The 27710-nt window shown below is 46.9% G+C and overlaps 2 protein-coding genes and 1 long non-coding RNA gene across 10 annotated transcripts in view; 2 read left to right on the top strand and 1 right to left on the bottom strand.

Annotated features, from left to right (window-relative positions):
- Positions 1 to 6932, top strand: part of LOC130680054 (NACHT domain- and WD repeat-containing protein 1-like) — a 64714-nt gene extending 57782 nt beyond the window's left edge. The window contains exons 17-19 of the mRNA XM_057490058.1: positions 806 to 1356; positions 3491 to 3596; positions 5512 to 6932. Coding sequence (XP_057346041.1) covers positions 806 to 1356; positions 3491 to 3596; positions 5512 to 5813 — 959 coding nt within the window. The 3' untranslated portion in view covers positions 5814 to 6932. The remainder of the gene's footprint in view (positions 1 to 805; positions 1357 to 3490; positions 3597 to 5511) is intronic.
- LOC130680056 (uncharacterized) overlaps positions 1 to 23177 on the bottom strand; it is a 71389-nt gene extending 48212 nt beyond the window's left edge. For all 4 annotated transcript variants that reach the window (XR_008993070.1, XR_008993071.1, XR_008993069.1 and 1 more), the window contains exons 1-2: positions 21863 to 23177; positions 16557 to 18344 (exon numbers count right to left, since the gene is read on the bottom strand). This is a non-coding gene — a long non-coding RNA (uncharacterized LOC130680056). The remainder of the gene's footprint in view (positions 1 to 16556; positions 18345 to 21862) is intronic.
- The window catches only part of LOC118917581 (paired amphipathic helix protein Sin3b), a 45576-nt gene continuing 39303 nt past the window's right edge, over positions 21438 to 27710 (top strand). For all 5 annotated transcript variants that reach the window (XM_057490063.1, XM_057490062.1, XM_057490061.1 and 2 more), the window contains exons 1-3: positions 21438 to 21600; positions 21842 to 21948; positions 23187 to 23340. In XM_057490063.1, the coding sequence (XP_057346046.1) occupies positions 21487 to 21600; positions 21842 to 21948; positions 23187 to 23340 (375 nt within the window). In that variant the 5' untranslated portion in view covers positions 21438 to 21486. The remainder of the gene's footprint in view (positions 21601 to 21841; positions 21949 to 23186; positions 23341 to 27710) is intronic.

Raw genomic sequence — 27710 nt, 5'->3', positions numbered from 1 at the left:
AGATAAGGGGTTCCCTTCATCCAAGGGCAGGGGGCAGCCTTGGGTCTGAGTGAACTGGTTGGTCAAGGGGGCGTGTGTGAGCATGTCACCAACAGTGTGTGCTGCAACCCCCACTGGGCGGATGGAGGTAGAGAAATCCCCTGTTAAGGATAAAATAATATGGGCAAAGAAATTCACTCTCAAGTCCATGCAATCATGGATTGGCAGACATTTGTTTAGTGTTAGCCGCAAGGCTAGGCTCTGGGGACTGGCAGTGAGCAAGACAGATGAAGCTGCAGCGTTCAAAGTGCTTACCTGCTAGTTGTGGGGTGCAGCACGATGAAAGGTGTGGTGGGGGATAAGATAGGAGTCTGCAAACTACAGCTGGTGGGCCAAATCCAGACATGTATTCTTTACATATTGTTTGTGACTGCTTTTGTGGCTAAAAGGGCAGGGTGAAGTGGTTGCAGGGCATAGCGTGCAGCCTCCACAACAAAAACATTTATTCTCCAACCCTTTATAGCAGCTTGTAAAGGAAATATTTGGGATGAGAGGTCATGTGAGTCCTTGAAGACCTTGGAAAGGCATTAACAATTGTTCCAAGAGGGTTGGGAGGTCATCGGAAGGCATGAGACAGAGCAGTGCGATGTTGCAATTTTCATTTTTTTAAGTCTGGATGATTGGAATGCAGGACTGGAAGCGGGAAATCACAGTAGCCAAGTGGAGGAGTACAGATAATGAAAGTTTTTTAAAAAAACGCTTCAAGTACGAAAACTGTGGAACCAGCGTTTCCGTGATATGTTCTTGACTGGTCTTCTCTCGGCAGGTGAGGAACAAGATGCTGTGGATATGCCCAGTGAGGTCAGGTGTCTAGAGGTTGCCCAGCAAGCCAATCTCCTTTTCACTGGCCTCGTTTCGGGGGTTGTCCTGGTGTTCCCCCTGAATTCCAGACAGGACGTGCTGTGCATCCCCCCTCCAGAGGCCCGGAAAGCCATCAACTGCATGGCCCTTAGCAAGGGCGAGGAGCACCTGGCCATTGCTTATGACAGCATTGTCCTCGTGCTGGACATCAGCCCCGGGGAACCCTGTCCGGTCATTGATGGGCCAACATACACCTTCTATACTCAGCTGCCCGCGACCATATCCAGCGTGGCTGTTCTGGCTGACTCCCGCGTGATCTATGGCATGACCAGTGGCGACCTCTTCCTTTACGAGTGCGCAAATTCCAAAGTGTTCCCTCTGGAGGCCCATGGGAGCCAGGTCACCTGCGTGGAGGTCAGCCACAAGGAGCAGCTGGCAGTCAGTGGGTCCGAGGAATCCCTGCTGTGTCTCTGGGACTTACAGGCGTGCAAGTGGAAATTTGAGATGAACTACACGGTGCGTGGCCTGCCACCCCACACACATGCCATGTCCTGGTGTTAGGAAGCTGATGCTGGGCATCAATTATTAAGTGCACACTATGTGCCATTGACCATGGTCAGGACTCAGGGGAGGTCAGTGAGAAGGCACTTGTCTTAGACGCAGAGTTTAAGGGGTGCTAAACAACTTGGCGGTCAAGAGAAATAGAATTTAAACCCACGTTTTAAAGAACTCAAGACAAATGCAAAAAAATCCATGAGGAACAAAATGTTCACAATGTAGAGACAGGATCAAACCCTACACTGACACAGCCTTACCTTACTCTCTTCATCCTGATCTTGACTGGGCTGTTCTCTCACTCACTGGTGTTGACCGTATGACCTAGGGGAGGATCTCTGTGTGTCTGTTCGCCGAGGCGGCCCCTGTCCCTGGGAGAGTCCCTGATATATCCTCAGTGCTCAATCAATGCTTGTGAAATAAAGACAAAGCCCCCAATATGTGATGAGTTGGGAAGCCATGGGGCTTTGAAGAAAAACAGGGCAAGACAGAGGGGGTAGGAAGTGGCAAGGGCCACTATTTAAGAAGGTTAAATAAATCTGGTGGAACAGCGTTCTAGGCAGAAGGAACAGCAGTTGTGAAGGCTCTGAAGAAGGAAATCAGTGATTCCTTTATATACAAAGCACCTAATAGTTCACATTGTCCATCTCTGAAGGAGCTATTATAATTTTTATGTCAATATTATTAGGAGCTATATTAGATATTTATATATTCCTATTATTTATACATTATGTAAAAATATGCACATTAAAATATCATTTTATAATTTAATCCTCATGACACTCTTTTAAGGTTGGTGTTATTTTCCCCAGCTTTTCAGGTGGAAAACAAAAGCCATACCTTCGGTTGCAAGATGTAAATAAACACAGTTAAAAAGCAGATGATCTCAATCTTGTAACTAAGAGAGCAGAGTATGTGTAGTTTCATTTTAAACAGCCTTCATCCCACCCACGTATTTACTTTTATGAAGCCACTATAAGTCTGGGATGTAAGTCATCTTTTGCTTCATTGAGATGGGAAATGTCACCACAGCAGATAAATACACCTAGCTTTTTGTTTTTGTTTTTAAATAAACTGAATTTCAGAATGATTTTAGACTGACGGTAAATTGCAAAGAGAGTGCAAAGGTTCCCATTGACATACCCCTTACCCAGCCTTCCCTGATGTTAACATCTTCTGTAACTAGGTGACGTTTATTAAAACTAAGAAATTAACATCGGAAACCTAACAGTAGTCCCTTATCTGACATTGTGCTTTCTGCAGTTTCAGTTACCCACAGTCAACTGCAATCGAAACTGACGATCCTCCTTCTTATGTATTGTCAGAAGAGCAATAATAGCCTAATGCTAGGTCACAGGCCTCCGTTCTTTATCTCCCTTCATCCCATTGTGTTGGCATCTTCGCATCTCACATTATCACAAGTACAATAAGATATTTTGAGAGGAGACCATATCACATAACTTTTATTACGGTATATTCTTATAATTGTTCTATTTTCTTGTTACTTGTTATCCTCTTATTGTTATTATTACTTATTCTCTTACTATGCCTGATTTATTAATTAAATTCTATCACAGATATGTATGTATAGGAAAAAGCACATTATATAGAGAGAGATTAGTAGTATCTGTGGTTTCAGGCATCCACTAGGGGTCTTGGAATGCATCCCCTGAAGATAAGGGGGAATACTGTATTAACTAAACTATCAGCTTTATTGGTATCAACTATATTTTTCGACACATTCCCTTTTTCTCTTGTAGGACCCGGTCTAGGATCCCATATTGCATTTAGCGCATAGCCTTTAATTAAAGACAATTGTAGCTAATACTTGTATACCTGAAGTCATTTAAGAGATTAAATCCTATAGTTCCCACTGTTAAATGCAAAAAGACTCTAAATCTCTCCCTCCATCCAGCTTCTATGAAGATGTGCTTTGGTCCTGGGAACACTGGTGCCGCCCAGCTTGCAGGGTTTTCATGTGATCCCTCCTCTGCGGGGTGCTTACAAGCCTAGCTTCCTACTCAGTTGCATTTGGGTTGGTCTCCTGGGTGCCTTGCAGTCTGAAACCCACATCATCACATTATCTTTTTCTCAGAGCTCTTACTGTCAAGGTGTCCAGTGTATCTGCTTCTCCAAGGATGACAAGTACGTGTATGCAGGCTTGAAGGATCGCTCCATAATCGTCTGGAGTGTGCTGGACGGTGAGTTATTCTGCTCTGAGGGCATGACTGGGTTTACATCTGGAGAAGAAGGCCCTGTGCAGGGTCCTGGGTGTAAGGTTGAAGGCACTGGGGGGAGGGATGAGCACATCGGACGCTGATGACGTGCCAAAGTCCCCGGCTGCTGCCCCCTCCCAACCTGAAAAATGTGCCCTAGGCTAGCCAATCGTCGCGCAGCTGTAAATCTAAGCTCTCCCTCCCCCTACTTTTAAAAACTCGCTGCCTGTCCTGCTGAGTGTGACTTCCCTGGCCTGTGATAGCCAGACGGGGCGGGCGGGCGGGGGGGGGGGGGATATCACCCAGGAATGGCACTCAAATAAACTGCCTGGCCCTTTGTCGCCTCTTGTCGCCTGCTTATTTCAGCTAGAATTTATCTTACACTGGGCATTAGAGGGTCCCACCCTGGTCTCCCCTAGCTGGGTCCTTCCACTCAGGGAGATGTCTGTATGTCAAGGGGATGGGCCCACCTGGAGCTGCACCTCCTCTTTTAGACCCATGCTCTGGGTGCCTGGGACTCCAGAACACCCTCCCGGTGGGCTTGAGCCCTCTTCAGGGTCTGCAGCCCTCATCCTTCCGATGGTGGGCTGCACCCCCAGTGTGCATGCTCCTAAGCTGAGGGAGTGGCCGTGGGGGTGTGTGAATGGAGTATGGATGTGTGAGCCGGGTGTGTGCAGGGGATGTTCACATGGACGTGTGTGAGGCCCCTTGGGGTGTAGGACGCAGCTGGATGTAGGAAGAGAAGGGAGCCAAGCCACAAACAGCTGGGTGCTGGCTTTTCCGCATTACATTCTCTGTACACCACAACATAAATTCCAACATGCAACTGAAGAGCCCAATTCTCAACCAAAATCTGACTTCCAGGTGCTTCCAAAGGCACATCCATCATGTAGCAGGATGGAGCATACTTCATTTAATAGTTTATTAGCTATATTTGCAATATTTACACATTACGTCTTACAAGATATAGGCCTTGGTTCATTCTCTTGTCCCAGATCCTCTAGACGTTAAGGGTGGCCTGTTTAAGACCAATCACTTTGAAAATGCCACTCCCCTTGGTCTGTTCATTACCCTGAAGGCATACTAATGAGAGTTAACCTGTCTTGTGTAGCGGGTACTGTCAACAAGACATTTAATTCTCTTGATAGTTGCTCCCATTTTATAGAGCAAAAATTGAGGCTCTGAGGGATGGGGTGAGCTGCCCAAAGCCACACAATGAGAAGCTGGTAGGCTCTGGTCTGAAGGTGCTCCACCTGGACCCCGTGGCCACCTCTCACACCTTCCCACAAGGTCTTCTCTAGAGAAGGGAACACTTATGACACTGGCAGGGGGTAGGTACTGTTGCTATTCCCATTTGAGAGATGAAGAAGCTGAAGTTCAGAGAGGGTAATAGATTTGCCCAAGGTCACACAGCAGGCAAGTGGCTGAATGCATATCAGGGAGAGTTGGATACACTGTGATGGAATACATCCTGATCAGGTATGTTGTAGTCTGTTACATTGTAGCAAATATGCCTGGCCAGCAGTCACTGATGGCTTAGTGGCTGAGGTCATGGGTCTTAGCAGCTTAGGGTCATGGACTTAAAAGCCCATCCTGGGCAGGTTCACAGCCTCTGTTTCTACTCCGCCTTTAGCAATGTACTGAGCTCATTCTGGGCTGAAACCAATACTAAGCACCTGACATGCATGACACTCAAACCTCCAGAATTCCCCTCAGCAGGTAGGTTGTCGTTTCCACACTGCAGATAAAGCAAGAGGGACCGCAAGAAGTGGAATTCCATGCCTAAGCTAGTCAGGGGCATAGGCTGGGATTTGGCCCCATGAAGCCAACTCTCAAATGTGCGAGATTGAATCTCTGTGGCCCCCATTTCTCATTTGTTCTCTGCCTACATCCCCCACAGGCACCCTGCTGGCTGTCCAGTTCGTCCATGCCATGGTGGACAGAATCATCCCGACGTCTAATGGCTTCATTGCCCCCACGAGACATGGCTATCTGATCCGTGAGCGTTTCCAGTGCCCTTCCTCAAGAGCCTCACAGCAGGACCCTCTCAAGAACTTCAAGAAGGCAGTGTGGATGGTCAAAGCCAGGCACAGAGAAGAGCTGGCTGCGGCTGCAGGGGCCCTGCAGGATTCAAGATCAGGGAGTGCCCAGGGAAATGAGTCCAAATCAAACAAACGCTCACAAGTCTGCCTGCTAGTATAGAAACCCCTTGGGGGGCAGGGGCTGGGAGTCCAGTGAGTGGAAATGGAACTGAGCATTCCCATGAGTTGAATGGAGCTTCATTCAATTTGCCTAAAGCAAAGGAAATGTATGTGTTGATGTATACCTGGACCCAAAGTCGCAGATCATATGACCCAGACCCATCTTTCCATTCTTCTCTCCTCCTCGTTGGCTCTGTTGACAGACCTGTAACCCCCAGGTTAGCAAGATAGCAGCCAAATTCATGAGAAAAGATCTTTTCCCAGCAGTTTGAGTCAAAGTCCTGACCCCAATTCTACTGGCTTCAGTTGGCTCGGATGCCCATTCCAGAACCACTGCTCCTGGGAGAATGCAGCATTGTGATTGGCTGACCTGACCCAGTGTGAAATTGGAATCAACATCCCCCCCCATTACGTTGCCTGAGAATGGGAGAGGCTATTCCCGGGAGGGAGCCTGGGGTCCTGGCACTAGGCAGAGGGGGATGGACAGATATAAGACCAACCAAACCACACGTGTGGACTATAGAGCTTTTCAATGTATAAAGCATCAGGTGCTATGTCTGATCCTTACAGCCCATACTTTGGGGGGGGGGGGCAGGAGTTTCTGCATTTATTTTACAGACAAGGAAACTGATTCATGCAGAGGCAGCTTTGATTTACTCAAGATCGCAGGCCTGAGGTGCAAGAGCTCTGAGAAATGAGAACTAGGAGCTGTCCTGTCCCAGTCCTTGTTGGACCTCTTTCCTCCAATTTAATCTTGGAAGCACAACTGTCTGTTCCACTAGTGGCACACTCAAATGCTCACAGGGGCCAGCAAGCGATCTTGATGCTTGCCATGCACCAGGGTGAGCAAGAGAGAATGTTGCAGATCGTGGGAATGTGGAGGGCACATGCTCTGTCTTGGGTGGGCAGGGACACCCTGACTCCATGGAGTGATTCTGGAGTCTCTGTTGTCTAAGAAATCCAGACTTTTATGTGAAATAGTCTCATTTTTAAAAGTTGGCAGTTGGCTTAAACCTACATCTACAGGTACATTTGGTCTGCGTGACTCTAGTCCATGATCTGAATTCATGACCCATACTGGCACTGAAATAATCAGCCTGTTACAGTTCTCCCATCCCTTCTCCTGTGCTCATCGGGAGTACTTGGAAGGTAAATATTTTTTTATCTTAAAAACTGGAAGCTCTTTGAAGCAAAGACGGCCAACATCTCGCTTCTGTGCTTTTGGGCCATCCCAGCATTGTACAAGTCCAACAGTCAGAACATCTTCCATTCCACTTAAATGGATCTTTCTTCTTTGCCCACAACCTTCTAAAAGTCCTGCTTTTTTTTCTGGGGCTTATGCTATAAAGATAGGAGAGTCCAAACCTTCAAGATGCTATTCCTTCTCCCCTTTGTTGAGTTCCAAACAGAGTTTCAGAAAAAGCAACCTTAGAAACAGAGGACTCTGAGCTGGACGTGACCCCACTGACAGTCTGGTTCAATCATTTCCCAAACTCGGGTTCCAAGGAGGGCTTTGGCAGTTCAGCAAATGCTAGCATCAAGGTCCGTTGTTAAATAATATCTTAGGCTGTAATTTTTAAAATGCATGCATGTTCAGGTATGCTGGGCAGCAGGTTTTCAGGTGTTAGAGATAACTAAATTAGGATCATCCTGACATTTAATTTAGATAGTAAGGGGAACCCTTGAAAAAATAGCTACTACTTACTACCACCTCTCTGTGAATCAGGGGGGTTACACAACCCAGAAGTAAAGTGGATATTGTGGCAGAGTAAGATTTCAGCTACAACTTTGGGTTTAACATGTGTGTCCATCTCAATGGCCTTGGTGAGAAGCAATTGCTTTGTTCAAAATACTAATTTGAACATAGGACAGAAATTTTTTACTAATAAAATGCTACTCTGAATTGTTGCTTATGTTGGGATTTTTGCAGTGAGCTTTCATCTGAGAAAGAGTTTGACTGCTATGAGTGTTTGACAAGCATTGTGTTTTGAGGAGGAGTGACTCTCCTGAGGTCTGCCAGCCAAGGCTGAGCCAGAAGAGTGCGGTCCTTGCAGTACCCCCCTTGCCCTCTCACATTAAGCAGGACCATGTAATGTATCACCCAGACTGGAACACTTTCTGAGAGTAAAAATGGTGTCGGGCAGCTGCGTCTGGGGGGTCTCTCCCTGTGCACTAGGTGAAACCTCAGCCTGGACAGGGGAGGGTTCTTGTCTCTGATCAAGAAAGAATTCACAAACGGGTTGGGTGAATCTAGGTAAGGAAGGAAATCATTAAGGGGAGAGTAGCAGTGAACAGCAGCAGCCACGCAGGCTGCAGAGAGCAAGGAAGAGCAGAGGGAGGAAAGGGGAGCTCACTGAACTCCTGCTCAGCATGGGGCAAATCTCATGCCAACTCCTAAAGCCAGGCTCACCTGGCGCCCAGCATCCACTTGGATCTGCACGGCATGGGAACTGAACCCCTGCCACCCCAGGATGTGGGGAAGCTGCAGAGCACTGGGTGGAGTGCGATTATGTTCTGAGAACTTCCCAAAGGCAAAGGAGGATCTTTGGGCCGGCTGCTTAAGATCATGATCACGCGGCTGCAGCCCTGTCGGGGTCTCCCATGCGACAGGAGCTTGTAAGATCAGATCAGAGCTCTCAGCAGCCCTTCCCTACTTGTCTGAAGTAGGACTGACAGAGTGGAGACTTGTGCCAAGTCTAGAAAACAGAATGAAATAGCGAAGTAACAAAGACGTATACCACTGGAGGAGCGCAGAGACAAAACGCAGTAGGTTGGGCAGAGAGAAGTCTTTATTTAAGGCAAAAAGCACACACTCGAAGAAAGGGGAGTGCAGGCAACCTCAGAGAGGAGGCGCGCTTAAGGGCTTAGGATTCTGTCTTTTAAGGCTTTCAAGAAGGGGGCAAAGGACAGAGTGGGGGGAGGCACAGGCTTGCTATGTGGTCTCAGGATGTTTCTTTCTAGTGAGAGATGTTATGTCACTATCCATAGTATGACCTTTAGATATTCTGCAAGATAAACTGAACATAAGGAATTTCTTGATCCTGTTCTTCTCCAAGAGAGTGGTTACCCTCAAGCAGTGGGGACATATCATTTAGGACTACTTGCCCTGCCTTAAAAGCAGGTGGGTTATTGTCTGATTACCATAAAATAAGTTAGGAGTCTTGCCTCCTAACTCTCTGTTTTTTAAAATGGAACCTTGGGCTTAAGATGGCATACTACTCAGTTTATATCTTGGCATTTCTTACCATAGGCAGGAAAAGTTAATCATGATTCTTATCCCATATCCCTGCCCTACCTCAAAAGGAGGCATTTCACCAATTACTCCCAGAAAACTGTAACTAACCAGACTGTCACAAGAGGATTGGAATATACAACTCCTCCAGTTGCAACAGGAAGGAATTTATATTACATTCTAGAGAGTTTTAAAAAATTGAGATGTAACTGACATACATTACATTAGTTTCAGGTGTACGAAATAATGATTCAATATTTATATATATATTGCAAAATGATTGCTACAATAAGTCTAGGTAACATCCAGCACCACACATAGTTTCAAACTTTTTTTCTTGGGATGAGAAGGAAGATCTAGTTTTTTGGAAACTTTCAAGTATACAATACTGTATTGTAAAATTATAGTCACCACGCTGTATATTACATCTCCAGGACATATTTAAAAATGGAAGTTTGTACCTTTTGACCCCTTCACCCATTTCCCCCCAGCACCCTCCCACCCCTTGCCTCTTGCAACCACCAAGCTGTTCTCTGTATCAATGAGTTCAGTTTTTTTTTCATTAAAAATAATTTACTTTATAGTTGACCTTGAACAATGCAGGAATTAGGGGTGCCAGCTCTCTGTGTAGTCAAAAATCCATGTATAACTTTTGACACCCCAAAAACTTACCTGCTAACAGCCTACTGTTGACCAAAAGGCTTACCGATAAAAAAGGGTCGAGTAACACATATTTTATATGTCATATGTATTATATACCATAATCTTATAATAAAGTGAGCTAGAGAAAAGAAAATGGTTTCTCACATTGTTGCAAATCTCCAAAAAGTTTTCCAATATATTTATCGAAAAAAGTCCATGTATAAGGGGACCCACATAGCCCAAAGCCCTGTTGTTCAGGGGTCAACTGTATTTTATTTTAAAAGTCTAGAGACTTTTATTTATCTACGTGTCTCAACTTGAAAATGTTCAAACAGAATATTTTCTTACATACCACAGAGTTGCAATGTGAAGACAATATGCATTTGCTCACCATGGAGATTCAGTGCTCTCTCAGTGCCCTATCACTGCTAATCTTCAAAATGTTTCAAAGTGAGGGCTGGGACTAGGGCTAGGTGGATGAGGTACTCATCTCAGGGACAAAGTTTAAGGGGGCCCCAAAAAACCCAACTGTCAGAATAAGTAATATTCCATTCCCATATTTTAAAATCAATCAATGGAATAAAACCGTGTATGAACAAAACATCAGCATTTTCAATAAAGATTTAAACAAGGATATCTTTTTTTTTATGTTTAATTTTTTTAATTTTGGTATTATTAATCTACAATTACATGAGGAATATTATGTTTACTAGACTCTCCCCGACACCAAGATCCCCCCACATACCCCATTGCAGTCACTGTCCATCAGTGTAGTAAGATGCTGTAGAATCACTACCCGTCCTCTGTGCTGTACAGCCTTATGCGTACACCCCCCAGACATTATACATGCTAATCGTAATACCCCCTTTCTTCCCCCACCCCCCCTTATCCCTCCCTTCCCATCCATCCTCTCTGGTCCCTTTCCCTTTGGTAACTGTTAGTCCATTCTTGGGTTCTATGAGTCTGCTGCTGTTTTGCTCCTTCAGTTTTTTCTTTGTTCTTATGCTCCACAGATGAGTAAAATCATTTGATACTTGTCTTTCTCCACCTGGCTTATTTCACTGAGCATAAGACCCTCTAGATCCATCCATGTTGTTGTAAATTGCAGGATTTGTTTTCTTCTTATGGCTGAATAATGTTCCATTGTGTATATATACCACATCTTTATCCATTCATCTACTGATGGACACTAATGTTGCTTCCAATTCTTGGCTATCGTAAATACTGCTGCGATAAACATAGGGGTGCATATGTCTTTTTCAAACTGGGCTGCTGCATTCTTAGGGTAAATTCCCAGCATTGGAATTCCTGGGTCAAATGGCATTTCTACTTTGAGTGTTTTGAGGAACCTTGATACTGCTTTCCACAATGGTTGAACTAATTTACATTCCTACCAGCAGTGTAAGAGGGTTCCCCTTTCTCCACATCCTCGCCAACATTTGTTGTTGTTTGTCTTTTGGATGCTGGCCATCCTGACTGGTGTGAGGTCATATCTCATTGTGATTTTAATTTGCATTTCTCTGATTACTAGTGATGTGCAGCATCTTTTCATGTGTCTGTTGGCCATCTGAATTTCTTCTTTGGAGAACTGTTCAGTTCCTTTGACAGTTTTTTGATTGGATTATTTGCTTTTGGTTTAAGGTGCATGAGCTCTTTATATATTTTGGATGTGAACCCTTTATTGGATCTGTCATTTATGAATACATTCTCCCACACTGTTGGAACCCTTTTCGTTCTACTGGCGGTGTCCTTTGTTGCACAGAAGCTTTTCAGTTTGATGTAGTCCCAGTTGTTCATTTTTGCTTTTGTTTACCTTGCCTGGGGAGATATGTTCATGAAGAAGTTGCTCATGTTTATGTCCAAGAGATTTTTGCCTATGTTTTTTTCTAAGAGTTTTATGGTTCCATGGCTTACATTCAGGTGTTTGATCCATTTCAAATTTACATTTGTGTATGGGGTTAGATAATGATCCAGTTTCATTCTCTTACATGTAGCTACTGAGTTTTGCCAACACCAGCTGTTGAAGAGGCTGTCATTTCCCCATTGTATGTCCATGGCTCCTTTATCATATATTAATTGACTATATATGTTTGGGGTAATATCTGGACTCTCTATTCTGTTCCATTCGTCTGTGGGTCTGTTCTTGTGCCAGCACCAAATTGTCTTGATTACTGTGGCTTTGTAGTAGAGCTTGAATTTGGGAAGCGAGATGCCCCCTGATTTAGTCTCCCTTCTCAGGATTGCTTTGGCTATTTGGGGTCTTTTGTGGTTCCATAAGAATTTTAAAATTATTTGTTCCAGTTCATTGTAGAATGTTGTTGGCATTTTGATCGGCATTGCATTGAATCTGTAGATCGCTTTGGGCAGGATGGCCATTTTGGCAATACTAATTATTCCTAGCCAAGAGCATGGGATGAGTTTCCATTTGTTAATATCCTCTTTAATTTCTCTTAAGACTGTCTTGTAGTTGTCAGTGTATAGGCCTTCTACTTCCTCGGTTAGGTTTATTCCTAGGTATTTTATTCTTTTTGATGCAACTGTGACTTGAATTGTTTCCCTGATTTCTCTTTCTGTGAGTTCGTTAGTGTACAGGAAAGCAACAGATTTCTGTGTGTTAATTTTGTATCCTGCAACTTTGATGAATTCAGATATTAGTTCTAGTAGTTTTGGAATGAAGTCGCTTGGATTTTTTATGTAGAATATCATGTCGTCTGCGAATAGTGACAGTTTGACTTCTTCTTTACCAATCTGGATGCCTTGTATTTCTTTATTTTGTCTGATTGCTGTGGCTAGGACCTCCAGTACCACGTTGAATAACAGTGGGGAGAGTGGGCATCCCTGTCTTGTTCCCGATCTCAGAGGAAGAGCTTTCAGCTTCTCACTGTTAAGAATGATGCTGGTTGTCAGTTTCTCATATATGGCCTTTATTATGTTGTGGTACTTGCCCTGTATACCCATTTTCTTGAGAGTTTCAATCATGAATGAATGTTAAATTTTGTTGAATGCTTTTTCAGCACCTATGGAGATGATCATGTGGTTTTTGTCCTTCTTTTTGTTGATGTGGTGGATGATGTTGATGGATTTTTGAATGTTGTACCATCTTTGCATCCCTGAGATGAATCCCACTTGATCATGTTGTATGATCCCCTTGATGTACTTTTGAATTCGGTTTGCTAATATTTCGTTGAGTATTTTTGCATCTCTGTTCATCTGGGATATTGGTCTGTAATTTTCTTTTTTGGTGGGGTCTCTTCCTGGTTTTGGTATTAGAGTGATGCTGGCTTCATAGAATGAGTTTGGAAGTATTGCCTCCTCTTCTAGTTTTTGGAAAACTTCAAGGAGAATGGGTATTATGTCTTCTCTATATGCATGATAAAATTCAGAGGTGTATTGATCTGGCCTGGGAGTTTTGTTCTTCAGTAGTTTTTTGATTACCGATTCGATTTCGTTGCTGGTAATTGGTCTGTTTAGATTTTCTGCTTCTTCCTTAGTCAGTGTTGGAAGGTTGTATTTTTCTAGGAAGTTGTCCATTTCTTCTAGGTTTTCAAGCTTGTTAACGTATATGTTTTCATAGTATTCTCTAGTAATTCTTTGTATGTCTGTGTGGTCTGTTGTGATTTTTCCTTTCTCATTTCTGATTTTGTTGATATGTGTAGATTCTCTTTTTCTCTTAATAAGTCTGGCTAGCGGTTTATCTATTTTGCTTATTTTCTCAAAGAACCAGCTCTTGGTTTCATTGATTTTTTTCTATTGTTTTATTCTTTTCAATTTTACTTCTTCTCTAATCTTTATTATGTCCCTCCTTCTGCTGACTTTGGGCATTTGTTCTTCTTTTCCCAGTTTCAATAACTGTGACTTTAGCCTATTCATTTGGGATTGTTCTTCCTTCTTTAAATAGGCCTGGATTGCTATGTACTTTCCTCCTAGAACTGCCTTCAGTGCGTCCCACAGAAGTTGGGGCTTTGTGCTGTTGTCATTTGTCTCCATATATTGCTTGATCTGTATTTTAATTGGTCATTGATCCATTGGTTGATTATTTAGGAGCATGTTGTTTCGCCTCCATATGTTTGTGAGCCTTTTTATTTTCTGTGTACAATTTATTTCTAGTTTTCTACCTTTGTGGTGTGAGAAGTTGGTTGGAAGAATTTCAATCCTTTTGAATTTACTGAGGCCCTTTTTGTGGCCTAGTATGTGGTCTACTCTGGAAAATGTTCCATGTGCACTTGAGATGAATGTGTATCCTGCTGCTTTGGGGTGTAGAGTTCTATAGATGTCTGTTAGGTCCACCTGTTCTAGTGTGTTGTTCAGTGCCTCTGTGTCCTTACTTATTTTCTGTCTGCTGGATCTGTCCCTTGGAGTGAGTGGTGTGTTCAAGTCTCCTAAAATGAATGCATTGCATTCTATTTCCTCCTTTAATTGTGTATTTCTTTCACATACGTCGGTGCTCCTGTATTGGGTGCATATATATTTATAATGGTTGTATCCTCTTATTGGACTGACTCCTTTCTCATTATGTAATGTCCTTCTTTATCTCTTGTTACTTTCTTTGTTTTGAAGTCTATTTTGCCTGATATAAGTAATGCAACACCTGCTTTTTTCACCCTATTGTTTGCATGAAATATCTTTTTCCATCCCTTGACTTTTAGTCTGTGTGTGTCTTTGGGTGTGAGGTGAGTCTCTTGAAAGCAGCATATAGATGGGTCTTGCTTTTTTATCCATTCTATTACTCTGTGTCTTTTGATTGGTGCATTCAGTCCATTCACATTTAGGGTGATTATTGAAAGATATGTACTTATTGCCATTGCAGGCTTTAGATCTGTAGTTACCAAAGGTTCAAGGGTAGCTTCTTTACTAATTGTCTAACTTAACTCACTTATTAAGCTATTATAAACACAGTCTGATTATTCTCTATTTTTCTCCCTTCTTAATCCTCCTCCTACATTCTTTATATGTTAGGTGTTTTATTCAGTACTCTTTTGTGTTTCCTTTCACTGCTTTTGTGAATAGTTTATTTTTTGTCTTTAGTTAGTATTTAGTTGGTCTGCTTTCTTTGCTGTGATTTTATTTTCTCTGGTGACATCATTTTAGCCTTAGGAGTGCTTCCATCTAGAGCAATCCCTTTAAAATATCCTCTAGAGGTGGTCTGTGGGAGGCAAATTTCCTCAACTTTTGCTTGTCTGGGAATTGTTTAATCCCTCCTTCATATTTAAATGGTAAAGAATATCTTTTAATAGGCATCCTTAGTTTTCCTAATTAGCCCTAAAATGTCTTTTAGAGCTGTTTCTTTCAAACTCGGACCCGATCAAGGTTTGTTCAGGCTTTGCATTTGCCTATTTTGTAAAGCGGGAGTCACCAGTAAACTACAGCCGGCTGGGCCAATGCCTGATTTTGTAAATAAAGTTTCACAGTAGCCTGGCCCATACCCATTCATTTACATACTGCCTGCAGGCTGCCTTCATGCCACAGTAACAGCATGTATGACTCCAAAGCCAAAAGTATTTATAGTCGGGCTCTTTACAGAAAAGTGTGCTGATCCTAGTCTTAAGGCTTGATTAGATACAGGGTAAACGTTCTTTTAAATAGATTTTATTTTGTAAAGCAGTTTCAGGTTCATCATAAAATTAAGTTGGAAGGTACAGAGATTCCCCATGTACCCCCTGCCCCAACACATGCACAGCCTCCGCCGTTATCAAGTGTTTATTTGTTATACTTGGCGAAACTGCACTGACACATCTGTTAAAAAAGAATCAGCAGACCCCAAGTCACTTGTGCCGAGCCCCATGTCAGCGAAAAAAGACTGTACTTTCAGCTCCCTTCCAGGACTGCAATCTTAACTGGTTTCAGGCTGGGATTTCCTGGTTAGCAAGAGTGAGATAATCTGCCTCATAGACCCCTTCCCTCCCTCTGCAAAAAATGAGGTAATCTGCTTCTTCCTTGTCCCTGACCCCTTCGGCCAATAAAAGCCTTCCACTTTGTACAGCCCCTGGGAGTGCCTTTCTGTTTGCTAGATGGGACGCTGTCTGGCCCATGAATCACTGAATATAGCCAATTTGATCTTTAAATTTCCTCAGTGGGATTTTGTTCGCACCTCATGATCACAGGTCAAACCTTTTTGACAGGCCTACTTCGTAAAGAGTATTAGTTATCTATTGCTGCATAACAAATTACCACAAATTTAGTGGCTGAAAAGAACAGCCATGTAATATCTCGCAGTTTCTGTGGGTCCTGAATCTGGGCTCCGCGTGGCTGGGTTCCCTGTTCGGGTCTCACAAGGCGCCCACTGGGCTGGAGTCTCACTGAGCGGATCAGCGGCCTCTCCACTTACTCAGGTTGGCAGCACTGAGCCCCTCCAGCTATGGGACTGTGGGCCTCTGCCCCTAAAGGCTTCCTCATGCCACAGGCAGTTTGCCACTTTAGCTGTTTCCTCCATCAAGGCGAGCAGGGTGGTACCTCTGTGCTGCTTCGAGGCTCTGACCTCCAAACTGGTTGTTAAAGGATGCTCCTGATTAGGTCAGGCCCACTTAGAATAATCTCTCTTCCAAGGAACTAGAAATCAACTCGTTCGGGATCTTCACGACATCTACAAAGTCTCTTCACCTTTGCCAGGTGGTGTAACCTAGTTGCAGGAGTGACATCCGTGATACTCAGGTTGTGCCCACACTGCAGGATGGGGGTCGGATGGGGCATGCACCAGGGGTACAAATTTTAGGTCCCATTTTAGCATTCTGCTATGACCCAAGACTCTGGACTTTATAGAGGTTTTGGCCATAAAGTTTGCCACTTGGGAAGACCTAGATGAGCTCCAAATAGGACCTTTGGATCTTTTTAGCCAAAATACTGTCCAGCAAATGGTCTGCCTATGAATCTTACCTTAATGCAATCAAACTTGTGAAGTGGTCAGGAAATTTGTGCCTGCAGGCTGGTCTATCTAAATTGTCCATGCTAAGGTTTTCAATTTAATCTGTGTAGATGAGAAGAGTAAAGAAGAAAACTTAGCTTAGCCATTTTTAATGCTTTATAAAAATAAGAATGAAAAGATGTATATTAGTACTGTCCATATATATGTTGGCCACACGCACGCACGCACGCGCTGGGGAACAGGCACACACGTGTGCGTGCACACCCAAGGTGGAATAGGCGACTGGTTTCCTGTTCCCCAGGGAGTGAGTGCAATCTCTGACCACAGGAGATCTGTAACAAAAAAAAAAGGAAAACTGAAAATGACACTTAAAATTTGAACAGAAGAATCGCACTCCTCGGAGGAGACATTGTGGGAGGATCCTGTGCCATGTCAAATGGCCACACACTCAGCTGGTCCTCAAGGACAGTGTCTAGTATGTTGCCAGGAGGTGTTGGTGTGAAAATGACTGTCCAGACACCTGGTGGCCTCAAGGGGTTCAGGCCATCTCGGCTGCTATTCACACAGGAAAGCGCTGAAACTAAGCAGGGTCCTTTTCTGGGCTGGCAGCCATTCATGCTTCCTCCTCGTTCATCCCTACGTGTATCCAGCACTACATCCTCTGTGTTTTACCTTCCAAATGGCACCCCTTTCCATCCCCTCCTCTCCACCACCACTGCTCCCATCCTGGTCTGAGCCACCATCACTGCCCTTTGCCTAAACAATGAAACAACCTCCCTGCACCATCCCTGGCTCTTCTCCAGCCACATCTCTGCAGAGCAGCCAGAGCATTTGCTTCCAAATTCAAAACAGTTCCAGTAGCTCCTTGCATAAACCGTGCAGGGTCTCGACCAACACAAAATGCTGAGACCAACATTTTAAACCTATCCCGTAAGGATGAACGGTCTGCCCCCTCCAGCCTCTGCATACATATCCTGCACCCTCTCTCCCACCCCACCCCAGCCCCCCTCCTCCACAGTGAGAGAACACTGGTCTTCTTATTTTTATTTTTTAAAGTTTAAATGTACCAACCTCTTTCACATTGCAGGGACTTTACACAGCTGTTCCGACTTTCAAAGTGGACACCTACACGTCCTTCAGGACTCAGCTAGAATGCCACCTCCCACGGAAAGTCTTCCTAATCCCATGATGGACTGGGCTAAATCCCCAGAGTGGTAACTTGTATTTTCTGAAAGTGGTCTTGGCATTATTTCCTGTTCCCTGCGCTGTTCCAGAACCTGGTCCTTCTGGGTCCCTGCACCCAATTCCAACGTGTGCATCCTTAGGAGGGTGTTTTCTTGTGCACAATGCCAAGCAATTCTCGAATACCAGCGGTGCCCGAGAATTCAGCTCAATCCTGACACTACTTGCCCGGAGACAGCACCAGATATCCCTCAGGTTAAGGGCTCCATCCTACAAGACTGCCTTCCACCCCGGACTCCAGATGCCAGTCTTGAGCCTCAGGCTGTTACTTGTGCTTCTGACGGACCAGCTACAGATCGGAAATTCCAGTGACCCCCTCCTTAGGTTCCATTAATTTGCTAGAGCAGCTCACAAAACTCAGGAAAACACACTTATGTTTACCAGTTTAATAAAGGATACTGTAAAGGATACAAGTTAACAGCCAGATGAAGAGAGACACAGGGCGAGGTACCAAATAAAGGAGCTTCTATCCTCTGGAGCTTGGGCTGGACTGCATGGCATGTGGAAGTGTTCTGCCACCCCAAGTGTGGAACCTCTCTCTGAGACGGGCAGGGTGCCTAAGGGAGCAAAATCCTCTGCTCTTGAATTTTGCAAAGGCTTCATTGCATAGTCATGATTGACTAAGTCACTGGCCATTGGTTGATTCAACCTCCAGCCCCAGCCCCTCTGCCCTCTCTCCCCTCCCAGGGGTTGGAGTCTGAGGGCTGAGTTTCCACCCTCTTAATTGTATCCTCGGTCTCCCTGGCAACCAGCTCCTGCCCCTGGGTGGGGTTCAAAGGTCTCTCTGTTAATATAACAACACATCCGTTTCACCTTTTGGCTCTGAAGCATTTTTAAGAACTATGGATGAAGACCAGATAAAATGGAGAAATATATTTTGGTTGTCTGATTGATCAAATGTACATTTCTTGTAAATCATTATATCACACCTGGTCACTTCTAGGATCTGGAGTCTGTTTACCCTCCTTTTATTTTAGTTTATATATTTTTTTAGTTGAAGTAAGTTGACACGCTTGCCCCCGTTTTGAACTTGGGAGGGACTCTGTAAAAGCCACAATAAAAAGAATGCAGTGGAAATAGTCGGTCCCTCCCTGCTTCTGACCCGCAGATAAGAGCGAGACCCGATGAGATATCGAAGATCTGAAAGGACCAGCCAGGGGACTCGAGGCTTAACCGCCCAAGAGTGGTGCTGAGAGGGCACCCTTCGTGTTTATTGAGCAAATAAATTTTAACAACAATAGAATTCTGTGTGGGGGGCTTGATACGCAACCATTAACTAACTCTAAACTTAGTCTTCGGCAGTCTTCAGTCTCCTGGGGCGCGACGTCTTACGTGGCATTGAAACAGTAGCAAGGGCAATTCGGTCACGGAAACTGTTTTGGTCTTGTTTGTTCTGTTCTTGATCACATATCAGGAATTACAGGAAAAATAACCAAGTCATATATGATTATACATTTTATTTCTGTATTAACCCCACAGAGAATGATTCTGTTTGACTTCTGAGGCAGGATTGGAAAAGGCCGTGGCATGCACCTGGCTTGCCTGCTGCTCTCAGGGCAGTTGTTCTTGCAATGAAGCTGCCATGTTGTGAGGAGGCCACATGTAGGTGCTCCTGGCAGTAGCCCCAGCACGGGTCTCAGCCTACAGTGAGCAGCAACTGACAGACGCCTAAGTAAGTAAACCTTCAGAGCATTCCAGCCCTGGCTGTCCAACCACCCAGCTGATACCAGGGGACCAGGCATGGCTGGCAAAGCTGCCCAGTTTGCAGATTGGAGAGCGACAGCAATGGTGCTGCTGTTGGACCCCCAAAGATCAGGTTCTTGAGTTTCAATGTTATAGACGTGAACACTGAGCTTGAAAAAAAAGAAAGCAGGCCGAGCTTATTAGAGATAGCTTGTGTACAAGGGAGCAGACAAGAAAGAGGGATGTCACATTCCTTAAGGGTGTTGTGCATAAGGTTTATAAAGGCAGTTTCAGAGGGCACGGGGTCTGGAGGAATTACTGATGGATTGTTTCACGATGTCCTTTCCCTCGCTCAGCTTCCGTTGCCACCACTTCATGGCCAGTAGAAGCCGACTCACTGGCTTTCCCAAAACATGGTCAGGAACCTCCCTTTCTGGTGTTTTTATAAGATAAGTGGACACGACAGAATTTTTAAAATAATTTCTCTCTCTCTCCCAGTGCAACGATTCTCCCTGCGAAACAGGGACTGGTCATTGATCCTTGGGAGGGTTTGCTCTAGCTTAAGATATGGTCAGTTGCTTGTTGACTATATGGCTGGATTATGGCTTAACATAAATTCTTCTTAAAAGACACTTTGGGAGTTTTTATCTTTTAACCTATAAGCCCCAAGATGGAGGTTTAATTCAAAATGGAAATCCTCTTGCTCTTCCCTGTGGTGGCTCGCTTTCATTGTCATTTTAAGCCTCTGATTCTTGGGGAGGTCTGTTACACAGCCACAGTAACTGGAACATAGTAACTGATACACAGGGTACCTTCTCTTTCAAGTATCTATTACAGCTGAAACTCTATGATTGTGTGTGTGTGATTATTTGATTCCCGTCCTGCTTGAAAGACTGAAAGTTTTAGGAGAGCAAAAGCCTTGTCAGTTTTGTTCACCATTTTATTTCTGCCTGACAAATGATGCACTCATTCCCGACATAGTCTCAGCTTTCCTGCACCTCATCACATTAAAAGACATGGCATTTGATTGGTTGTTCATTCATTTGATAAATGCTCATTGATGTGGCTCTGTGTCAGGGGTTTCTGTTCAAGAAGCACAAAAAGAGAGGATGTTTGAGGGATTGTGGGAAGGCAGAAGAGGGGTCAGTTAGGCTGTGTTTTGAAGAGACAGAATGGGCTCTGGCAAGGGAAATAATGTGTGCTGATGCATGGGGGCCAGGAAGCAGCCAGGATGAGTAGCACTGACAATCTGCACAGCTAGAGGATGGGTAGAAAATTCTGCAAGAAAAGGTTTTAAGGGCCAGGTTCTCATGGCCTTCAATGCTGTGTGTAGGTGTTTAGATTTCATCTCACGAGAAATGGGAAGACAGGGTTTGATCCCAGTTCTTGATAGCACTGGGGCGGAAAAACTGGTTAGGATGCTCCTGTACTGCTCCAGAGGGGGAATGGTAGAGGCAGGACTAGGTAAGTGAAGATAAGTGAAGAGCCATTTAGCAAAAATTCACGGCAAAAGGCCCTGGGTCAGGGTGCTAGGGGCCGTACCCCATTGCCACATCAACCGTACAAATCAGCGGACCACAAACATGTTTTAGTAAATACATCAGGCTCTGCAGATCTTAGAATCTGGTGCAGCTACTTACCTTGCTGCTGTAGGACAAAAGCAGCCACAGACAGGTAAATGAGTGGGCGTGCCCGTGTGCCAAAAAACTTTATTTTACAGTCACTCAAATTTGAATGTCAGAATTTCCACCCGTCACCAAAGAGTGCTCTCTTTTGCATTTTTTCCAACCTCAAAAGATGTGAGAACCGTTCTGAGCTTGCTTGTGGGGTCGGACAAAAGCAGGTGGCAAGGCTTGCTCGGCTCACTCGCGCCCTATAAGGCTTTCATATTTTCGATTTCAAGGGGAGGATCCCCGGAGAGAGTCCCTCCGGAGCCCCGCCCCCAGCAGGAAGCTCGCGCATGCGCGACCGGGCCCAGGGCGGGGGCGGGGCGGGGCCGCGGCTACGGCTTCCAACATGGCGCACGCTGGCGGCGGCGGCGGCGGCGGCGGCGGCCCCGCAGGCAGGGGGCTGAGCGGCGCCCGCTGGGGTCGCGCGGGCTCCACAGGCCACGAGAAGCTGCCGGTGCACGTGAGTGGCGCCCCCGGTGTCCGCCGGAGAGCCCGTCCCCCGGCCTTCCGCAGGCCGACTCTCCTTAGCCGGCCCCGCCCGGCCTCGGCCCCGCCTCGGCCTCCCCTCCGTACCGCCCGGGACCCCCGACGCGCCCCCTCCGCCCCTCGGGGCCCCGGTCCGCGCCCCTGAGACCCTGAGCCCCCCGCCCGCCGTCCCCTCCACCTCCCGCCACCCACCGGGACCCGCCCCTTCCCCGCAGGTGGAGGACGCCCTCACCTACCTGGACCAGGTGAAGATCCGCTTCGGGAGCGACCCCGCCACCTACAACGGCTTCCTGGAGATCATGAAGGAGTTCAAAAGCCAGAGGTACCCGCGGGGCCCCTACCCCGCCCGGGGGGCCGCCCTGGGCCGAGGCCCTGTCCAGCCCCGTGGGAGCCCCCGACCAGCCGAAACCAGCGGATCGGGTGACCTGACGCAGGTCCTGGGCGCTCCCGGAGCCTCAGTTCCTCCTTCGAAAACACTGGAGTGGGGACGACCCCCCTGTGGAGCTGCTGCGGGGGTTCCTGGCAGGAGGGCAGGAACGGGGAGAGGCCGGAAAGGGGGGCAGGACGCGCGCAGAGCCGGATTCCTCCTTCGCTCAGAATGTAGATTGTTAAAATGATTTTGTTCATCCAGAATTTTTTTTTAACGAATTTTTTTAAGCACCTCATGAAAATGTTGTTTATCTTGGTCACTGAGTGTTTTGGCACCTTCCCCTCCTAAACTCTTGTCCCCAAGGTGAGTGGGTGCCTCCTCAGCCTCATCCTGGTCCCAGGCCTGCTCTGAAGTCAGGAGCATGAAACGCTGGGTAATGGACCTGACTCCTAAAAAGAGTGGGTTAGAGATAGATTGAGGGGTCCACAATCATGCCCGTGTTTGTCAAGAGGCTCCCTTAGACTTAAAGTGGGCCAGGGGCTTGCCGAGAGCCACCACAGGGGCAGAGGCAGAGGCAGGACCAGACTTGGTCCCACCGACTCTTAGAGTCTCATGTGGCACATCCCACCATGCTGCTTCCCTTCTGAGGAAATAAGGCAGGACCAGCCGGCCTGGTTTCCTTTCAGGGGCACCCTGCAGAGGCCCTGGGCTCTGAGAGCCACCATGAGGAGGCCCTGTCTCTCCCCTAGCATTTGTATGCAGCGTATTTGCAGGGCCTTTGATTTTTAGGCCTTGCTGTCCATTGCTGGGATTGGTGTCTGTCTGATGGCTAATCCCTAAGTCAGACAAACTGAGGGGATTCATTACATCACTTGGAGGGCTTTGGCCTCCTGCCACTTCTTGGAGTCCAGGACTTGGAGTTGGCCCTCCTGACGTTTTCAGAACCGAGCCCTCATGCTTAGCGTATTCTGGTGAGCTGTGCCATGTAAATATTCTGTGGTCTCACCAGGAGGTGAGACCTGCTGCTAAGGAAGTAGGTTCCCTTTGGCAGAATCACACTGCTCAACTTTTAGGGTGTTTCACTGTCCACTGGAGAAGCTTGTTAGGTGGCATTGCCAGGGGTGTGGGGAGTAGATTTCACTTTTAATTTGCTCCCTAAGATGCTTGCCCACTCCTGTTCTTGGTTCCAGCATCGATACTCCTGGGGTCATCCGACGTGTGTCGCAGCTCTTCCATGAACATCCTGATCTCATTGTCGGATTCAATGCTTTCCTTCCCCTCGGATACAGAATAGACATTCCCAAGAATGGCAAGCTAAACATCCAGTCACCTCTGTCGAGCCAGGTATGCTGCCGCAGTATGGTGAGTGATCTGGCCTTCAGCAGCCCGCCCTCAGGCTGGGCAGCACGTCTCCTGTATTGCATTGCCAGAGGCCAGTGAAGAGCTGATGATCTTCTACATACCAGTTGCTTCTGCCACAAATCAAAATAGATTGAAACACTGACACGGGCAGGTTCTACATCCCAAAGTCATCCATTTTGGAGGCTTTAAATCAAGAGAGGATGTGTTTGTGTGCGTCAGAGAGGCATTCTCCTTTTATGTCCAGTTGAAATAGCAGCAGCCAGACCAGCCACATTTGTTCCTGGGCACGAGGTCTCTGATCATTCTGGGTGCCCCTCGACCATGCAGTGGCCGGGACGCGTGTGTGGATACCCACCATGGTCATCGGTGTGTGCATTTAGTCACCATGAATTCGGCTCCCCACTTGGGTGACAGCTTGCTGCCTCCTCTGTGTCTGCTCCCTTCTTGCTAACCCCGCAGACCCCCTGAGAAAATGAAAGCCTACTAGAGCTAGACTTTTAGAAGGTAACCACTGTCTTTTCCTCCCTCTGGGCCATGTTGCCATTTGAGGCATAATGCTTCTCTGCAGGGGATTGTCCAGTGCATGGGGCTGTCTCCACCCACTAGGCCCTCGCCCGATGGACACAGCCAAAAATGTCCCCAGACATTGCCAAGTGTTTCCTCGGAGCAAAATTGCCCCCATTGAGAACCAGGGATCTGAGTGAACTACCTCTTCCATCCTCTTCATCTCTGCCTCGGGTTTTAGCAGGGATGTAAAATTCTATCCCAGGAAGCATTTTGTAGGTTTCTTTTCTGATGAAGTCAATTGCATTATTGTATCCATTAGGGAGTCAGATTTGGAAGGAGAGCAGTGGGAGGCAATGAGACAGCGACTGGTCCCCCCGAGGGGGACCCCATGTAAATTCTGTCTTTTTCTGTACGTGAGGCAAGCCTCACCACCGGTATGTTGTCTTGTTAAAGCCAAGGAGTGCATCTCCCTTTTTTTTTTCTTGCTTAGTTTTTCTTTTTTTCTTTTGGTATCGTTAATGTACAATCACGTGAGCACCATTGTGGTTACTAGATTCCCCCCATGATCAAGTCCCCACCACATACCCCATTGCAGTCACCGTCCCTCAGTGTAGTAAGATGCTACAGAGTCACTACATGTCTTCTCTTCGCTATACTGGCTTCCCCGTGCCCCCTTTCCCCCCCACATTATGCATGCTAACCGTGAGTGTGTCTCACTTTTAAAAAAGGAACTTGGAAACTCAACTCCAAAGAGCTTCCATTTTACATTTGCAAATGGAGCTCTAGGATCCAGATGTCACGCTAGTGCCTCCAGATAATGAAAGCCTTGGCAGGATTAATCTTGGGAAGTCACTGCCGGGAAAGAAAACCAAGCTCATTTGTAGCAGCAGAGCACTTGTCTGAAACACCAAGTAAGCCATGGGCGGTGTTGCCATCCCGCACGAAGGAGACAAGAGTCGAAGATCTGACTTGCTCCCCACATGTGGAAATGACCTTTCTCAATCCCCAACTGTCAGAGTTTTTCCGCACTGGGGACCAGATCTCAGCATGAACCACACCACGGACTCGTTTGGAGGCTGCCCTTCCCGAGAATAGCCCCAAGGCCCCTGCTGTTCTCTGCACTCTGAGGGGTGCTCTTATACCGCTAACAAGACCAGCCCAGTCTGGTGAGGCCAGCCATTCCTATGTGGCTTAGGTGGCAAGGGTCCCCTGACTCCACGGGGACTCTCCCCTAATGGCTACCTTGCAGGGCTTTACAGTCTCTCAAAGCCCAGAAACCACCACGTCCAGGGCCCCTTCCTCAGCTGCCCACTCGGTATCCGTCACCATCAGCCGACCAGGCCTGCTTCTCCCCAGCCCTTCACGGCAGGCACTGAGGAGACGCCCTCTTGCCTTCCTTGAGTCCTGAGAGGCCACTATAGCCTGGGAACCTCACAGGGCCCTGCACGCACCAGGGCCCTGGTGGTCTTTTTTAATGGGTTTTTCTAGCTTCACTGTTCTGAAGTGCTGCTTTATTTTCTTCATTTTTCATTCCGTCAGCTGCAGACTGGGAGGGAGTAGCTCCTTGGTGCTGAGGAAGAGAGAGGAGGCCCAGGCTTTGGGGAGCCCCTCACACAGTGTTCTCTGCCTTGGCACTTCTGCTGCTGGGCCAGACGATTCATTCTTGTGGGCACCACACTGCATTATGGGATGCCAGGCAGCACCCCTGTTCTTCCACCAGATGCCAGTAGCTCACCCAGCACGACAACCTAAACTGTCTCCAGACTTCGCCAAGTGTTTCCTCAGGGGCAGAGTCACCCCAGTTGAGAGCACTAGTCGAGAAGGGAGGAGGGCCAGGGGTGCATGGCGGGAAGGCAGATCCCTGAAGGGCTGCGGCCCCCACATCCCCCTCGTTTCACAGCTGGTCATCTGGGTCTCAGTTGCTACATCACCTCCTCAGCCCGCACTGCACCTGCAGGTTATCCTCACCCTGCCCCATTTCGTCTATTTTGAAACAGAAAAGGGAAGAAAAATCCACTGTTTTATGTTGGTTTGCCCTCCCTGGCAGACTGAGTCCTCCCAATTCAGCAGAATCCTCATCTGTCTTGTTCACAACTGTGTCCCTGTCTGGGGCAGTCCCAGGCACCTGTTGGAGATGCCAGACCTGGATATTAGTGGGAAAGCGGGGAGTCTCCATTCCTGGGTCCCGTTCAGGGCAGACCCTGCTTCCTGGGAGCCAGCCCTTACATGGCTGGCTGGGACAAGGGCTGGCTTGGACACAGGCAAAGAAAAAGTCTTTAGGTACAGCTTGTGATATCGGTGATTCCGTAACATGCAAAGGAAGGCGTCTTTCTGCTCTCTGGGAGAGGGTCATTCGGATGTCCAGGAATTCCTTGTAGGTCACCGCTTCTGTTTTTATCTTACATTTGTAAACGACCTTCTCCAGGCCAGGCCCTGGGGTTTATCCAGAGGCCTGGCTTTCAGAGGGTGTGTGCGGTCAAGGTAGGGACTTGTGAGATTCAGATGGACGGATAGGAAATAAGTGACGGTGTTCAGCGTGGTGAACAAAAGGTGGTAGGGGCAGAGTTGGTGGAGCTGCCAAGGGCAGACGCTGCATGAGATGTGGGAGCCACACCTGTGTCTTCAGCGGGAGTTGGGGGAGGTGGAAGGTGGAGGTGGGGGTGTCCCCAGTGGGGTTGTAAAGGCCTGAGGTGGCGATGAGTGGTTGTGTGTGAGAAACAGCCAGGAAGCTGGTGGGATTTGGAGCAGAGGGCTGGAGAGGGAGGCCGGAGAGTGGGAAGCCAGTGGAGATTCCGGAAAGGTCCCTCTGACTGGGGTGCTGGTAATGGACTGAGTGGGCAGGAGTGGATCTGGGGAGCCACCCAGGCAGAGTGGTTGGTAACACAGACCAGGGTGGAGTGTTGGTGAGAGTGAGAAGCCGGGAGATCCCAGGACGCCTGAGCTTCTGGGTGAAGGTGCAGCCCCTGGGGGTTGTAGGGCAGGCGAGGGGCTGCCCTGTGTCTGGAGTGTGCCCGCTCATAAGGGGTCTCTAGTTTCTAGGTGGGGCTGTGTGTGGGCACTCCCAGGCATGAATTGGCTGTGCAGGGCAGCCCATCAATGTCTGGGAGGTCTTTCTAGCAGTGACCGGACCAGGCCACCCAGGGCAGACAGAGATGAGAGAAGACTGGATTGTTCCAGAACGTTGAGAGCAGGGGTTCACTCATGGCCTAAAGCCAGCTCGTGTTTATGTTGCTGGTGGCTTTTCCATTTTCCAAAGATTACCTCAAAAAATGTGTCTAAAATAACAAAAAATTCACGTTCCCATTTTATGACCATTTAAAGTGTGCAGTTCAGTGGATTTTAGTATATCCACAGTATCTTGCAACCACCACCACTAATTTTAGAACATTTCTGTCACCCCCAAAAAGAAACCGGATCTCCCCAGTTCTCCACTCTCACCAGTCCTTGACGACCACTAACCCGCTTTCTTAATCTAGGTTTGCCTGTTTGGGGTATTTCACGTAAGTGAAATCGGCACGTACATAGTGTTCTGAGCCTGGCCCTCCCTCTGGCATGGTGTGTCCGAGGTTCACCCCACGTCGCAGTGTGCGTCGGGGCTCTGTTCCCTCTATGGCTGAGTCCTGTTCTGCTGTGTGCATAGACCCCATTGTGTGCGTCTGTCTCATCTGCCGATGGACCTTTGGGTTGTCATACCTTTGCAGTTGTGACTAGTGCTGCTGTGGACATGTGTAGAAAGATTGGTTTGCACAGCTATTTTCAGTTCTTTGGGTAGATGCGTCAGCGTGGACTTGCCCGGTCACGTGATGACTGTTTCACTTACTGAATAACTGCCAGACTGCCCAGCA

The sequence above is a fragment of the Manis pentadactyla genome, chromosome 12, assembly GCF_030020395.1.
Source record: "Manis pentadactyla isolate mManPen7 chromosome 12, mManPen7.hap1, whole genome shotgun sequence".
NCBI lineage: Eukaryota > Metazoa > Chordata > Mammalia > Pholidota > Manidae > Manis > Manis pentadactyla.
This window is presented reverse-complemented; position numbering and strand designations above follow the sequence as displayed.